Raw genomic sequence first — 17,267 nt, 5'->3', positions numbered from 1 at the left:
CTACTATGAGAGTGGGAGACCCTGGAGTGACATTTGAAATATGTTTGCATGGGGACAGTTTGTGAGTATGTTGAGTAAACAATGAGAATAATTAGTTTGCTTTCAGTTTAAAGGGAACTTGATATCATTTTCTCTTTTATGGGAAATATCTGTAGTTTAGAAAGCTTTAGTTTCCAGTTCATAGTTTTCCTGGTGGAAGTTAGCTGTGTAAAGTAGTTTCTCTTGAAGAAAGGATATGGTTTAGAATTGTTCGTAAATAGGTTAACTCAGTGAAAGGATTTTAATTTTAAATGTCCAGACCAGAAATGTTTAGTTAGAAACTTCAAGGGTATTGTCACTTATTGCAAGGTGAACGGATTATGTTGAGACCATCACTACTTTTCTTTAATTTTTCTCATATTTGGTTTGTTCTATGAGCTACAGTTGAAAATTAAACTTTGAAAAACAGCTTCTTATAAAAAGAAGGAGGAGAGAGCAAAAGACAGTTGTTGGCTTTTAGGAACTGGCCTGGAAAGATAATGAGGTTAATCACTGCTCTCAGAACACTGCAGATGTTATGACACCAAGATGTTGCTGTTCTCAGCTGTTTGGATGTTGAATTGGACAATGAAGGGAGAACCAGTGCTTGCCAGCTAACTGCAGAGAATGTAAGAAAAGAGTGAGGAAACAAAACCAGACTTGGCTGTCATCAGGTTTGTGGGCAGGATGTCGTTTTGTTCTGGAAACTTCTATGACAGGTGTGTATCTTTGCTTTTGCTCTCTTTAGTTGTTGTCCACTTAGTGACTTGTTGAAAGTTTTGAGATAAATAACCCGAGTCTGAAATAAAACAAGTGAAAGCCTCTGGAGGTCTGTGGAAACAGGATATACAGCCCTGCCTACCTACAATAAGATACATCATTCAAGGATTTCATGAAGGCCTGGTATTCATCGTTGAAGCAGCTATTAAACTGGCAACTTACAATTCATTAGCTTATCCTTTAACTGTTTCCATTTGCCTGCCAATGTGTGAATGGGGTTTATCTTTAAAAAGGTTGGACTTACATCATAGATATTAATTAAATTGCCTTGTGTTCTGCTAAAGTTACATTCTTAATAATATATTTGTTCATTTTTGATCAAGCTGTAGACTCGATGTCCAAGATCTGTTGTTTATAAAGTCTGTTCAGGAACAATTGAACAACTTTGTTTGGGTAGTTTGCAAGGAAACTTGGTGACAGTGTTAATTTGGTAAGGAAAATCTAGCAACTGAATTCAGCAAAGAAGGAGTTGAAATGTATTCTGTTATTTGAAAAAGTTGATGCCAAGGCACATCGACTGAGAAAAACTCAGATAATGTCATTGAAAACTGTGTTAATGAAGGCCGCATTGGAAGTTTGTTTAAAAGGTGAAATAATTGCTGTCCTGGCAAACATGGCCATAGCCCACTTTTAGCTGCCAAATGTTGAAACCTGTAAATGTCTGCAGGATCCCTGGAAGGTTCCTAATCAAAGATATTGAGGGTGATTATGACTTAGCCATTGATAAAGCATGGCCATCAGTCTTCTTACAGCTGCTGCGAGCATCCACGTCATTTGACAATAAAGTCTGTGCCTCCCTGAACACTGCTATTGCCAGAGGAATGTGATTATCTGCTCATTCATTCTGTATTATGGGTATTGCCTGCTGCAGACTGCGCTCTTCATTCATCCTGAATTAACCATGAGGGCAGATCGGTGAGGAGCAGGAGCCAGTTGCTGCCCTGATTGCTGAACTAAAGCCAAGTGCACAGCAGGCCAAGGAAGCCAGTGGGTGATATTGGCTCTCACAGGAATTTTCACCTGTCTTTGTTTTTCTTCCCTCAAGTGTCACCTTGCTTTCTCTGGTGAGTTCCAGGGAACCTAGGAAACCACATTAAAGTCCAAAACCAATGAGACCTGCGCTTACATTGAAATTGAGTCACGTCAGGAGGTGAACTTGAGGACCTCACCCTCTGCAGTGTAATGTGTTACAGTGAGATATGGAAGGGGTACTTGGGAGCAGGATGGGAGCTGGTTTCCTGCGGCATTTTCCATTTCAGTGCTTTTAACCTCCACCTGATCTCAAACCCATTCAATCTAAGTGAAAACTCTTCATTTAGCAGAGATGTTCAGGTACATAATTCTTTGAAGTTTGTGTCACATATAGATGGGGTAGCTCTTAAAGGGGTTTGGCACACTTGCCTTCATCAATCAATCTTCTGAATATCGGAGTTGGGACACCATGTTGAGGTTGTCCTGGATGTTGGTGAGGCTTCTCCTGGAATGCAGTTTAGTTATCGTTACGCGGTTGTAGGAAGGATATTGATTAAAGCTGGTGAAGGTTCAGAGAAGATTTAGCAGTGTGTTGGTAGGTATGGGAGGTTATGAAGTGATAAAAAGCTGAGTTATAAGGAAAGGCTGGATCTGGGACTATTTTCATTGGAGGATCGGAATTTGAGTGGTGACCTTATCGAGGTTTATAAAATCATGAAGTGTATTGATAGGGCTAATGGTAGATGTCTTTTGCCTAGGGTGGGGGATTCCAAGATTAGGGGCCACTATATTTAAAATGAGAGGAGAGAGATTTGACAAGGCATGAGGGTCAAATTGCTTACACAGAGGGTGACTTGCGTGTGGAATGAACTTGCTGAGGAAGTGGTGCATGTGGGCACAGTTACATGGAACAAACATTTGGATAAGTGCATGAATGGGAATGCTTTGGAAGGATAAGGGTCAGGATCTGGCACAGGACGAATACAATTTGGGATTGTGGTTTGCATGGAGTGGTTGGGCTGAAGAGCCTGTCTCTGTACTGAATGACACTCTGTTTATAAAAAGTGCCTACAATGAAACAGGCGATTAGTGACTGTGCCTTTTTTAGCCTGTTTCACTGGTGTCTGTCACATAATAGTTGCAGTTTCTACCTCTGTCCAATAAATACTTTAAGAACTTATAGTCTCACTTATGCCTTCTCTGTAAAATCCAGGTCAGCATGATTGCTCTGTGTACTCTAATACTGAAAAGATTCTTTGGCAGGTAGAGTGACAACTGCTTTCAACAGCAGCTGACAAAATAAAAACTGTACAATATTGTATTCAACTTAATATTCCTTCCTAGCAGGTCTCACTACTGTACCATTTGAAACAATTATCTGGTACCTTTTGGTGCTGTAATTTTTTGACCTCTCCTTACCAGTATTGTTACACCATTCACCAATTTCCTGCTGTCCACGTTTTCTCCTTATGCTGAATGCGGTCAGAAGTGAGATGTACAAAGTGTCTACCAGTAATTTGAATGATTTCCTCTCTAAAAGAGAAATGTGGGAATGTGTGATTTGAACCATTGCATCCCCCAGCAAGCATGGATAGAATGTTGCTCTCCACATGAAGTGCTGACAGCAAGCCACAAATTGCGTTGGGTGTTCTGCTAGTTTTATGACTCTGGATGACTCTAGTGTTTCTGAGAAGTGATTGTTCATAATTACAGAATCAGCACTGAGAGGGTAATTTCTAAAGAACTAACTTGAATCGAGAAGATGATGCAGATAAATTTTGGACAACAGTCATGGAGTAGTAGGGGACGGCTTTTGCAGCCTCATCATTAGCCGAAGCAATTGTCCTCTAATACAGCAAGTGTTTGACCTTCTGGGTCCATGGGTGATGATAGGCGCAAACACAATACTTTCATTGTTGTCCTAATTGTATTTAATACCCCCTCATGAACTTACCATGCTTCGTGATTCATGCAATACTTTCAGGACACAATTGATTTTCTTGTCTTCTGCACCTTTCCACAGTCTGCCTCCCAATCTGTTCCTCAGTGTCTTTGTTGCAATTGGGGGGCTCTATGGAAAACTTCCCATTGTCAGTTCCCATTGTCACCATGTTGGGAGCAAAATAGTACGGAACACACTGGCAACAATGAGGGTTTGTCCCCTGGATCAGTATGGGTGGGAGTCAGAAACAGGAAAGGAGCAGTCACTTTATTGGGAGTTTTCTATAGAGCCCCCCAGTTGCAAGAAAAACGTTGAGGAACAGATTGAGAGGCAGACTGTGGAAAGGTGCAGAAGTAATAGCTTGGTTGTCATGGGTGACTTCAACTTCCCTCATATCGACTGGAGCCTCCTGAGTGCAAATAGTTTGAATGGAGCAGATTTTTTCAGGTGTGTCCAGGAAGGACTTCTGACTCGATGTTTTCTTGTTACATACACATCAACTTTTCTAGAGTTTTACTCTTGTTTTGGACATATCTAAAAAAAATTACAGGATGTGGGACACCGGTCAGGTCAATGTTTATTGTCAATTCTTCATTGTCCTTAAAAAGGAGTTGGTGAGCCAGCTTTTAGCATTTCTGCAGTCTGTGTGGTAAAGGGGTGAGGTAAGAAGTTCCAGGATATTGAATCAGTTTACTTTCAAAGATCAGAGATATTTTTCATATCAAGATGGTGTGTGACTTGGAGGCAATGGTGCTTGTTTTTACCACTTTGTATTCTTTGTTGGAGTCTTGGCCTCCAAGAACTGCTTCAGTCATAGTATTGTAGAGGTCTTCAACGTGAAAATAAGCCTTTCACCCCAACTTGTCCCAGCTGCCCAGTTTCCACAATTAATCTAGTCCCGTTTATCTACATTTGGTCCATATCTCACCATTCGTAACTCATCCATGTACTTGTCTCATTGTTTGTTAAATGACAACATGTTACTCGCCTCCATCACTACCTCTGGAAGCTCATTCCAGACACACGCTACCCTCCGTGTGAGAAAATTTCCCTGTGGGCCCTTTTGTATCTCCCTCCTTTCACCCTGAACCCATGCTGTCTAGTTTTAGACTCCCCTACCGTGGGGCTAAGCTGCTGGCTATCCACTTTACCTATGCCTCTCATGATTTTTATAAACCTTCATAAGGTCACCCCTCAGTCTCCTACACTCCAGGGAAAAATGTTATGACAATAAAAAAACCACATGATGTAATCCTTGAGTTTTTATTACAGTGGCAGCTATAAATCAAATCTTCTTTGATGAAGGGCCTAGGCCCGAAACGCCAGCTTTTGTGCTCCTGAGATGCTGCTTGGCCAGCTGTGTTCATCCAGCCTCACATTTTATTATCTTGGATTCTCCAACATCTGCAGTTCCCATGATCTCATCTTTGTAACTCCACAGTTTTGAGTAAAATAACATTGCTGAGCTGATTTATATCATGGTTAAGTTGATAGAGAGAGCCCAGTTTATCAATTTGAGGAAAGCATGTTATTGTTGAGATAACAAGGTGTAGAGCTGGATGTACATAGCGGCCCAGGCAGCATCACAGGAGCAGGAAAGCTGACGTTTCATGTTTGGACCCTTCAGAAATTTCTGAAGTAGCTGAAGTCAGCTTTCCTGCTCCTGTGATGCTGCTTGTCCTGCTGTGTTCATCCAGCTCTACATCTCATTGTCTCAGATTCTCCAGCATCTGCAGTTCCTACTATCTCTATTATTGTTGAAGTATTTTTGCAGCTTATGTCATTACTGAGCATGCTGACAGTAAAAAGGTTGGCCTGCAAGGGTAAGAAGGTGAGAGGAGAAATGTGGGAGAAGCCTGGCCAGAAGGAGGAGAAAGGTGAAAAGTAGAAGGAAAGGAGAGGAAGTGAGTGGAAACAAGGAAATGAAGGGCTGAGCGGGGAAAGAGGATGGAAGATGAGGAGGGAGGGTGTGATGAAGGATTCGGGTAATGCAGCAGGAGAAAGCGCAGTGGCAATATACCATCAGTGAGCACAAAAGCACAAGGGAAATAAGAGGTTTTTTGCTCTGTTTGTAAATGGTTTGGAAGTGAGCATAGCAGGTATGGTTAGTAAGTTTGCAGATGACAAAATCGATGGTGTAGTGGACAGTGAAGAAGGTTACCTCCGAGTATGATGGGATCTTGATCAGCTCAGGCAATGGGCCGAAGAGTGGCAGATGGAGTTTAATTTAGATAAATATGAGGTGCTGCAGTTTGGAAAGACAAACCAGGGAAGGACTTATACACTTAATGGTAAGGTCTTGGAGAGTGTTGCTGAAGAAAGAGACCTTGGGGTGCAGGTACATAGTTCCTTGAAAGTAAAGTTGCGGGTAGACAGGGCGGTGAAGGAGGTGTTTGGTACGCTTGCCTTTATTTTTCAGTGCATTGAGTTTAGGCGTGGGGAGGGTCACGTTGCTGCTGTACAGGACATTGGTTAGGGCCACTTTTGGAATACTGCATTCAATTCTGGCATCTCTGCTTTTGGAAGGATGTTGTGAAACTTGAAAGTGTTCAGAAAAGAATTACAAGGACGTTGCCAAGTTTGGAGGGTTTGAGATGTGCGGAGAGACTGAATAGGCTGGGGCTATTTTCCCTGGAGGCTGAAGGGGTGACGTTACAGGGGATTATAAAATCATGATGGGAAAGGATAGGGTGAATAGCCAAGGTCTTTTCCCTGGGGTGGTGGAGTCCCAAACTAGAGGTGATGGGTTTAGGGTGAGAAGGAAAAGATTTAAAAGAGAGCGAGTTTTGAGAAGATTTGTAGCTCAGCTTCGTCGGAGGCTCACTGATGATGTTACCTAGAATGGTGACGAAACGTCTGAAAACTAACCTTCCAGCTCAGCGAGCAAACTCACATCCAGAATTTAAAAGAGACTTAAGCAGAACGTTTTCATGCAGAGGGTGGTGCGTGTGTAGAATGAGCTGCCAGAGGAAGTGGTGGAGGTTGTTATAATTACAACATTTGAAAGGCATTTGGATGGGTTCATGAGTAAGAAGTGTTTACAGGGGCATGGGCCAATGCTGGTGAATGGGACTAGATTAATTTCAGATATGGACAAGTTGGACAGAAGGGTTCATGTTGTACAGCTGTATGAGTCTATGACTCAAAGTGAAACATGACTGGAGTGATGAGAAGATGGAAGGAATGGTTTGGTAAGGAGTTCTACCAACCTCACTGTGCAGAGATTGAAGGCAATGTTTTCTGTACTTCGGCACATTTTTACTTGCAGGAAATGTGGTGACCATACGGAGACGTTTGTGGATCATAGTGACAGAAATATTTCAAAGCATTTTCTTGAAAAGCCAATGCTCTAATTGCTTTCATATGCAATTATGCAAAGATGTTTTCTTCGTATGTATTTCCAGGTCAGCACAGCTGCTAATTCTTCATGTATCACCATGGTTTGGGGCGGCATGGTAGCTCAATGGTTAACTCTGCTGCCTCACAGCACCAGGGACTTGGGTTCAATTCCACCCTTTGGTGACAGTCAGTGTGTAGTTTGCACATTCTCTTCATGTCTCTGTGGGCTTTCTCTGGGTGCTCTAGTTTCCTCCCACAGCCATAGCTGTATAGGATAAGGTGGATTGCCTCATAATGTCCAGAGATGTGCAGGCTAGGTGGGTTAGACGTGCAAAATGTAGGGTTACAAGGATAGGGTAGGGTGTGCCTCTGAGTGGGATACTCTCCACCGGGTTGGTGTGGACTCAATGGGCTGAATGGCCTGCTTCCACGCAGTAGGGATTCAATGATTCTAGGAACCACAGAGAGTGCATAAGCATCAAGGAGTCAGCAATTGTTCAGACGGCATGCCTGCCCCAGTCTATGAAAGGGTTGTGCCTGACAGAGTTTGGAAGCTGGTTGTCGCAGCTCAGCAAGCATCCTTAGACTTAATACTCAATGATAATCTGATTCCATCTAAACCTTTGTGAGACAGAAGTATATACTGCGCAAAAATAGATGCCACACAATGTGCTTGCAATGTTTCCTCAGCTCAGTGGCATCTCACCTGGAAGCCATTTCAAAATTACTATTTTTCTTTTAGTTTACTGTTTCATTGATCTAATACGATCAAGTTGTGACAGACAGAATTGGACAGAAAATCTCAGAATCTATTTCCTCTGCTGGGTACACAGCTTTGTGCATGTGCACGGGGTGATTGAATAATGAATCTGAGGAGGATCCCATGGTGAATATTTCTTTCTGGTCACCCTGACCTTCACGTCTCCAACAGAAACAGACCCCCAGTGTCTGCAGGTCTTTGCTCAGAATGCGGGTGCCTCTTCATAGGCTTATTGTAACGTCTCTCATTCCCAATGCTACATAGAGCTAAAAAGGCACCAAGCACAACGAGGTTCATACTTGTGCCTACCTTTCTCATTTTGGTTCACACACCCATTTAGAACGTACTTTCCATTGATGTAGGATTTCTTCGGAGAATTCTGAGGGAGCTGCCCACAATTTCCGGAGAGCGAATTTTGTAAAATATTTCAGAGTTCTGAAATGTGACGGGACTCGAAAATTAACTCTGCTTTCTCTCACTGCAGATGCTACCAGATGTGCCGAGTTTCTCCAGCAATGTCTGTTTTGGAATTAGATTCCCAGTATCTAATGTTCTTTGTTTCTCAGAAAAAATGAATGGTTTTATTGTTGTGTGTATTTGATAGTAAGAATGCAACGGAACACAGTGAAAAGTTTATTTGACACCATTTTGAATCTTTTCAGAGTAAGGAAATAAAATGCAAGATAAAACTGAAAGAGAGCCTATCAGCCCTGAGCCAGCATGTGCTGCCATTCATCTTACATTGCCTTGCTACTGTCTACAACAGATCCAACCAACACTGAAGTCCCTGATCACCAGGCGCCCTCTTTGTCTCTGGGCCAATTCTCCTCTACCACCACTACACTGCCCATTCAGCCCATTGAGTCTGCATCAGTTAAAAACAACCACTTAACCATTGTAATCCTCTTCTCCAGCACTTGGCCCGCAGCGTTGTATGGCTTGATGTTGCAAGTGCATATCAAGGCACTTCACAAATGTTCTGAGCTTTTCTGTCTCGCAATGCTGACCGAAAGGTATTGTGTGTCAGAAACAGCGACCTGTCAGAGATTCGTTGTGTAAACTGTGAACTCTCCAACTTCCACCTCTTCAATGATATTCTCATTTCATATCTGCAAATTGTTTTGCACAATTTCCCACCTCAAAGAAACGATGTAGATGTGAAGAGTTTGGAGAGATCTCACCAGGTATGCTGTCATAGGCTGTACAGTTTGTCTGTCCAGGACTTGAAAAAAATAGCCAGATTTTGCTGTCATTTACTGGCCCTTGTTCAGTGTATGATGATGCTTCATGATGAGAGGTGTGGTTGCATGCCCCACTTAACAGCCAATGTAATAATTAAAATAGTAAGGTTTCCCATTTCCAGTATAGTCAGAAAAGAATATAGTTTCCTAGAAACTCAACATTCATCTTGTTGTGTTGTTATGACATGACAGTTAATTTCAACATTGTTTGAAATGGCTTTTTAGGAGATATATATTTTTAAGCGTAACTGACTGGATGAAGGAAGGAAAAATGTGCTTTAGTGGACTTCCTACTTAACCAATTATGACACGTTTGTGGTTTTAACTCGAAACCACGTCCGAACTGCCCTATAATTAACAGAACATTGTGATCAAACACTATAAAAGCCACAGGGAGAAAGCCAGAGATACATGCTCCTCTCTCAATCTTCAGCTGAGAACAAAACAATGAAGTGCCTTTGGTTTTCGGTCTTATTTGTTACGCTTTACATTTCTTCTGCTGTTCCACTGCTTTCAGAAGTAGAGAAAAACGAAGAGGACTGGCAATTTGCAGAGGTATGGTGCAGAATGCAACTAACAAAAACAGTGGAGAGATGCCTTTAAGTAGATACATCTTTCTTCTTTCACAGCTAATTTCAAGTTCATAATGTGAATATTTCTTTTTCTGAAGACATATTTGAACAGGTTTTACAAGCTTGAAGCCAGCGTACCAAAAGATACAACCAAGGTGCCAATAAACTATGTATCAAAGAGGTCCCTATCAGATAAGATTAAGAGAATGCAAGAATTTTTTGGCCTTAGGGTAACTGGAAATCTGGATTCTGCAACAATGGAAGTGATGGAAAAGCCTCGATGTGGAGTCCCTGATGTTGCTGAATACAATCTCTTTCCCAGGAAGATTAAATGGAAGAAAAATAATCTCACATACAGGTAATAGTTTCACAGTATTTCATGACATTATTTCCCTGAGTCATTGGGCCAGAACTTGCTCAAAAAGTTAAAGAGTGCTATCAGCGCATATTATTAGTCGTTAACAAATAAGCTGGCAACTTCATTGTGGATATTCAGACCATGCTGCATTATCATCCATTTTATTGGATTGGCATCCTAGCCGCATCATTGTTTTCTTAAAGAATTTCTTGGACTTGTACACGGTGTACTGATTAAATTCACTGTCAAAAGTTAAATCTGATAATTAGTAATTAACCCAATAATTATGGGATAATGTTGTTATTGCTGATCAGTTTGGTGTTAATTGACAGGAACAATTACATCTCTTCAGGCTCATTCATACATGCAGTCTATCCTTATCAAGTTCAAAGTGTTCAGTTTGATTCTACTTCTTGAAATTCTTATAAATCTATTTTGTTTCTTTTCTCTTACCTGCTGGATCCAATCTTCCCATTTGTTTATTTATCTTTTCTGTATCTGGTTTCAGCTACTTCCTCCAGCGTTCCTCTCATCCTTTCTCAATTCTACGCCTCCGTGGTTATGGAGGAAGATGATTCTGGCTGTTCACTGCTTCTCTTTGCCATTGGTGTGACGTTATCATTTTGAACAGCACATGATGGCTTTGAGCTGAAACAGGGAAATGTCCATCTGATCATATAGTTTACACAATGCCCTGCGACAGCAGGTCTTACTTCAGAATTTTTAGGACAATATTTCACTTTCTGTTTTTTTTTAATGCAGAATTGTGAGCTATACACCAGACATTTCACCGGCAGATGTGAACACAGCAATTAAGAATGCCTTTAAGATTTGGAGTGATGTCACACCTTTAAACTTCACAAAAATCTACGAAGGAGAAGCTGATATCATGATCGCTTTCGGGGCTCAAGGTATGAAAAGATTCTTTTACTTTAGGTTGATTTTGGAAATCAAGACCTCATAATTATTTTGTGAACACTTACATTAAAGCAACACACATAGACTCTGTATAAATAGAGTATAGAGTACAAGGCAAATAACACAGACCCTTACATGCCCCAAGTATGGTGTGAATATATATGCACATGTAAAATTACACACAGACAAACAACTGAAGATTCTAAGAGACATTTATCACAACTGACCATAATGTATAAACATGACATTGCTCGGGGATGTCAGCGTGTGGGCTAATTTTAAGCTATTAGGTTACAGCAGAGGATCATCCATCAGGTGATCTGAGGTAAGATGAGGTAAGATATGAGTGTGTTATACCCTCCCATAACATCCAAACTACAGCAATAGGATCATGGGCGTGTGGACACACTGATTGTGGTGCGTCACACAACATGTAACAAAGATAAGATGATTTAGATTCTCATATCATTCGTGGTAAGCAGTCTACTGATATCAGCAAGTTGGTGAAATTTTTGAATGTGGCTGCAGCAATTAAGCTCAAGAGTATTTCTTAAAAGAAACAAAGGTGAATATTGCATTTGATTGTAACCTGAGATTGCTAGAAACTTTTAACCCGTGATATTAAGGGATATGGCACAAATACTAATGTGGATTTAGCTTGCAGATTAGTCTAAGATTCATTGAGTGGTGGGACATTCTGAGGAGGGTAATGAATTAATTGCTGGGCCAATGTTTTGAATATTGAGTTGTGAGTAGTGAGGTACGACGAGGTATTCACATAGTAGCATGATACAGAGACTGGCATCCTGAAAGTAGGCAAGAGGACTGGCATTCTCTTACAGGATTGGCAGCACAGGTGATGAAGTTCATTAGTTGTTCACCTGATAAATGTGTGGAGAGAAAACCAAAGAACATCAAAAAATTAGCATTTCATGTTTACTTATCTTAAAATTGCTTGTAAGTAGCATGGAGCCAGCCAGTCACAGGCTCTGTATTAACTTTGATAATTCTTTGCTCCCATTATTTCTAGAGCACGGTGATAATTATCCCTTTGATGGACCTGATGGATTATTGGCCCATGCTTTTCCCCCTGCAGCTGGCATTGGAGGGGACACTCACTTCGATGAAGATGAGACCTGGACAATGGGACCGAATGGTACAAAAACTGGCCACAGTTATGAAACTGGTTCAGTGGAGTAAATGTGAATGAAAATAATGGGATGTTCCTATTTTGAGAACTATTTATATAAGTTGGTAGCTGGTGATGTTAATGTTGGAAGGTTTTCCCCTTGCTTTAACTTATGTCCATACAAATGCGACTTTAAGAATTACAATTTAATTTTATGTCATCAAGAAATGTCTTTGGATTAGAAATTTATTAAAGTATTTCATTGTGACGGATATCGAGCTCTAAATATTTTTCCAGTTACAATTGTTAATATTAATTTTTGGGAAAGTGTTATGAACGCTTTAATTAGGACATCAGAGTCAATCAGACCTTAGAGTAAGTATGAGGTACTTAGGTGGATTGCAGGATTCAAGTTTATATTCTGGTTGTGTTCCATTCGATTAACATTTAGCTGTTTGCTTATGTTAATGTTAAAGAGCAGCAGAGGTGAACATGTTTGAAGATATTTTAAACAGTCTGCTTTGTGATTGTTTCGTTTAGGCTATAACCTGTTCCTTGTGGCTGCCCATGAATTTGGCCACGCACTGGGACTCGCTCACTCTCGTGATCCCGGAGCATTAATGTACCCGACCTATTCATACACCAGTATGGATGAGTTCCGTCTTTCTTGGGACGATGTCAAGGGAATCCAGACTCTGTACGGTAGGTTTAAACCTCGAATATATGCAGAAATATTCCTTCCTAAACAATTCGGGACATTACAGATAGTTATAGAGCTGGTTCTCTCCCAACTGCGATAACATCTTGAGATATAATTGCAATGTAAATATGAATTATTTTTATAAACAGTAATTTATCCATAATAAGCTGGATCATGAGGCCTTAATAAAGGATTAAGCCATTTAGTGCTGACTACAATATGTTCAGTGAACAAAATATGGAAACTCAAGAGAAATGGCATAAGTTTAACTCATCTTGTTTCCCCAAATACTGCAGCTTAGCTCTGGAGCATGAAAAGTAATTTTGAAAAAGTTTCTTTCATCCTATCTGTTTAGTACATTGGCTGCTTTCTCCAGCCTAAATTCACCACTAGACTGATATTATGTGTAATCTTCAATCGTGAAATTGTAGTAAAACGTACAGAATTATCACTGAATTAGGATTTGCTGAGAGTGTTAATCTGCTTTAGTGTGAAACTGCTAACACTGCCTTGAATGCATTTTCTGCATTGTTTGCTGAGATGTGGTTCCTTTGTATTAGGTCGATCAAATGAAGTCAATCCAAGCCCGAAACCACCACCACCACGGACCCCAGAGAAATGTGATCCAAAATTGTCCTTTAGTGCAGTTGCTGGGCTTCGGGGAGAAATGATGTTTTTCAAAGACAGGTATTAAAACATTTTGAATATATCACAACACTTTATTGATGTTAATATTGATTTCTCTCATGTGAAAATGATTTACCAAAGGTATTTGCAATTTTTCTGGTGACCATTCTTGCCTTTTGACTGTCTCTGTTGTCAGTAGGTTTTCTTCTGGTCTGCGCATCAGCAAACATTAGGCACCTGTTCCATCGAGATCGAGGGAAATAATGGCAATTCAAATCAAAATACCTCATTGGAAGCAACAATGAGAACCAATTCAGCCTGGCTAATGTGACATGGCCACACTAGTGGCTGGTTGTAGAATAAAAGCATTTAACAAGAGCCTAGATCTATATAATGCCTTTATTTGTCACCTCCAGATGTCTCATAGTACTTTGGAGTGAATGAAGTGTTGTCACTGTTGCAATGTAGAAGTGATATTCACCCAGCTTTGCCACCAGTATCTTCTGGCAACCCAGGCCCAGACCTTTGGAAGGTTGAGAAAGGGTGTCACCTTCCCCTCCCAGTTTGGCTTTTGTTGTTTGGTGGGAACTGGGTGATGTTCTCAGCAGAGGAGATGACCACCTAATACAGTCACCTTAAGCAAAAAAAGAAGAAATGACATAAGGTCATGTTAAATGCAGAGAATTTATCTCATTATTGTCTGATTTTCGATATATTCTGATAAGTCCTTGTTATCCATCAGGTTCTTCTGGAGGAGAAATGCACAACTGCCTGAGGTTGAATTGACTTTAATTCGATCATTCTGGCCCGAGTTACCTGCACGCATCGATGCTGCGTATGAAAATCGGGAGGGGGATTTCCTGGTTGTTTTCAAAGGTTGGCTCCTTTTCTTTGCTAAAGAACACAGTAATAGGATTCTGTGAGGATATAGAGCTAGTGGCAGCACTACTGAAGCTTGAGTTCATTTCATATTTTTCGCATACACATTGTGAGATTAAAATTCAGGAGGACCTGATTTTGGAATGATAATCTCCTTTAGGATTGGGCCTGTACTATACCATGTGCAGGGGACTGATCTTCCCCAGTCAATAGAAATCAGGAGAACACTTCCATGTAATTGTATGTCTTAGAAAAAGAAATTAATGTGAGTACATTATCAAGAGAGGATTAGCTGTCAAGTTTCTGAGCAAAGATGTGATGCCCATACGAGGAGATTGTAGATTTGATGAAAGAACAACATTTATTAATATGCAGATGCTGATCTATTCTCTGTAATCCCACAGGAAACAAATACTGGGCCATCAATGGCTACGATATCATGCCAGGTTATCCAAAGTACATCCATCGATTGGGTCTTCCAAAATCCGTCAGGAAAATCGATGCAGCTGCTCACATTGAGGAGACATCAAAGACACTGTTCTTTGCAGGAGACCAGTACTGGAGGTAACTGTTCATTCCCAACCTAAATATTCATCAACTTTTCTCATTACCAACATGTCACTGTTTACATAAAGAATGTGCTTCCGTTTCCAGTTATGATGAAGCTAAAAGAGCCATGGACGAAGGTTACCCACACCTGATAGCAGATGACTGGCCAGGAATCTCTGGGAGGGTTGATGCAGCGTTTGCACAGCGTGGTAAATTTAAAAATAAACAATCAACAAACTATTCAGATAGTCAAAATATTTGTCTGCTGTTTTCCAATCAAATGCACTTTTAACTGATTTGCAATGAAAAATGCACATGACCTTTTTGGTGTGCGTTCATAACTGTACACAGTTTTTAATGTTAATTTAATTAATGTAGTAAGTACATAAGTCATACAGAGCAGAAAAGCATATGTTGATCCCTGGTCTATATAGAGATGGGACCTCAGTTTGGGCCACACTATTAGGCCATATGGTTATGCTGAATGGTCTTTGGTACAGCCACAGCTTCTGTTTGCTCTACAGTGCCCTCTGCTGGATGTATGGATTTGCATCTTTGCTGAAGTTTTTGCTTGTGGATTGTCAAGTGGGTCAAAATTGGTCTCTCTGTTTCTTGCCAATGATTGTGTCATACATCCATCAGGGATGATGCAAAGATTGTGACAATTCGACTGCATAATTATGTGGGATTTCTGAAGGTGAAGGAATTTAATGCAACAGGTTTGAGTTGAATTCAGACTCGAAATACTTTTTTCCTAATGTTTGCTTGAGTATTTGGGTAGAACTAAGAGATATTTTTGTTTTCCATTCCATTTTGTAGGATATATTTATTTCTTCCATGGATCTACTGAGTTCCTGTTCAACATGAGAGAGCAGCGAGTGCTTCAGGTTCGCAGAATTAACCATTGGGTGGGCTGTTAGACAGACACCTAGCCCAGGTGGCCTTCCCTGTGTTTAACTGTTCGAATATCACATCACCAAAAACTGCTGGACTTTCAGTAACTACTAATCCATATTCACCAGACATAAGAAAAACCTCAAAGTATATTTTTTATTGATTCTAGATAATATTGTTTTGAATAACAATTCCAATTATTATAAACAGATGTACTGTTTGAAATAATTTAATTTTAATGATCTATGTTAGTCATTTCTACATCTTATTTATTACATTTCTGTATGACAGATTTAATTTACAAAGTATTTTAAAATATTTTATGTTTTGATATTTATGCTGCATTCCTGGTGTATATGCAGAATATCGATGGTCATGTGACAGAAGTATTTTTTATTAAATATTTAAATATGTTATTGTGCATGTTCTTGAATAATGTACCACAAAGACTCTTTGGTTATGAAAAGTGGTTTCATGAGTAAATATGTTGTAAACAAAACTAAATGACATGAAATTAATTTGCTGATGAATCCTATTTGGTTTGAGTCACACTACACCTCAGTTTTATACAAGAAGATGTTTTAAAAGTGAATAAATGTGAAGCTATTTCAAATACATTCAAGCTTCGGTTCAAATCATTGGACTCAAATTAGGGCCTTCAGGACCTAGTACCATGGAACCATAAGACAGAACAGCAGAATAGGCCATTCAGCCGATCATGTCTGCTGCGCCATTTGATCATGGCTGATATGTTTCTCAACATCATTCTCCTGCTTTCTTCCTGTAATCCTTGATTTCCTCACCAATCAAGAACCTATCTATCTCTCTGTGACAAGGATACAGAAATCCTTCAGCATCATTTCGACAGGTTGGGTGAGTGGGCAAGACAATGGCAGATGCAGGATAATTTGGATAAATGTGAGGTTTGTCACTTTGGAATCAAAAGCAAGAAGGCAGATTACTAACTGAATGGCTGGAAGTTGGGAGAGGGGAGTGTGCAGATGGATCTGGGTGTCCTTGTGCACCAGTTACTGAAGGTGAACATACAGGTGCAGCAGGCGGTAAAGAAGGCAAATGATATGTTGGCCATCATTGCGAGAGGTTTTGAGTGCAGTAGCAGGGATATGGTATCACAGTTATGCAGGGCCATGGTGAGACCACACCTGGAATATAGTGTTCAGTTTTGGTCTCGTTTTCCAAGGAAGGATGCTCTTTCTCCCAAAGGAGTGTAGCGAAGGTTTACTGGGCTGATGCTGGGTATGGTAGGTCTGACTTATGAGGAAAGGTTGATTCAGTTGGGATTGTTTTCGCTAGAATTCAGATGAAAGTGGCGGGGGGCGGGGGGCGGTATCTCTTAGAGACTTATAAAATTCAAACGGGACTGGACAGGGTAGATGTAGGGAGGATGTTCCCGATAGTGGGTGTGTCCAGAACCACGGGTCTCAGTATGAGGATTCAAGGTAGACAATTTAGGATGGCTACAAGGAGACAAAGAGCGGTGAGCCTGTGGAATTCATGACCACAGGAAGTAGTTTTTGCCAAAACATTGAATACATTCAAGAGGTGACGAGATATAGCACTTGGGGCAA

General features: G+C 40.5%; 1 protein-coding gene across 1 annotated transcript; it reads left to right on the top strand.

Annotated features, from left to right (window-relative positions):
• On the top strand, positions 1 to 15,814 carry LOC132209755 (collagenase 3-like). The gene is made up of 10 exons (XM_059646406.1): positions 1 to 61; positions 9,723 to 9,982; positions 10,745 to 10,893; positions 11,931 to 12,056; positions 12,570 to 12,731; positions 13,290 to 13,416; positions 14,099 to 14,232; positions 14,640 to 14,799; positions 14,890 to 14,993; positions 15,604 to 15,814. The coding sequence occupies exons 1-10, from the start codon at positions 41 to 43 to the stop codon at positions 15,702 to 15,704; spliced, it is 1,344 nt and encodes a 447-aa protein (XP_059502389.1). The 5' UTR covers positions 1 to 40; the 3' UTR covers positions 15,705 to 15,814.
• The last annotated feature ends 1,453 nt before the right edge of the window (positions 15,815 to 17,267 follow it).

Source organism: Stegostoma tigrinum, chromosome 6, assembly GCF_030684315.1.
Source record: "Stegostoma tigrinum isolate sSteTig4 chromosome 6, sSteTig4.hap1, whole genome shotgun sequence".
Taxonomy (NCBI): Eukaryota; Metazoa; Chordata; class Chondrichthyes; order Orectolobiformes; family Stegostomatidae; genus Stegostoma; species Stegostoma tigrinum.
The sequence above is the reverse complement of the archived record's forward strand: the minus strand, read 5'-3'. Positions and strand labels throughout refer to the sequence as shown.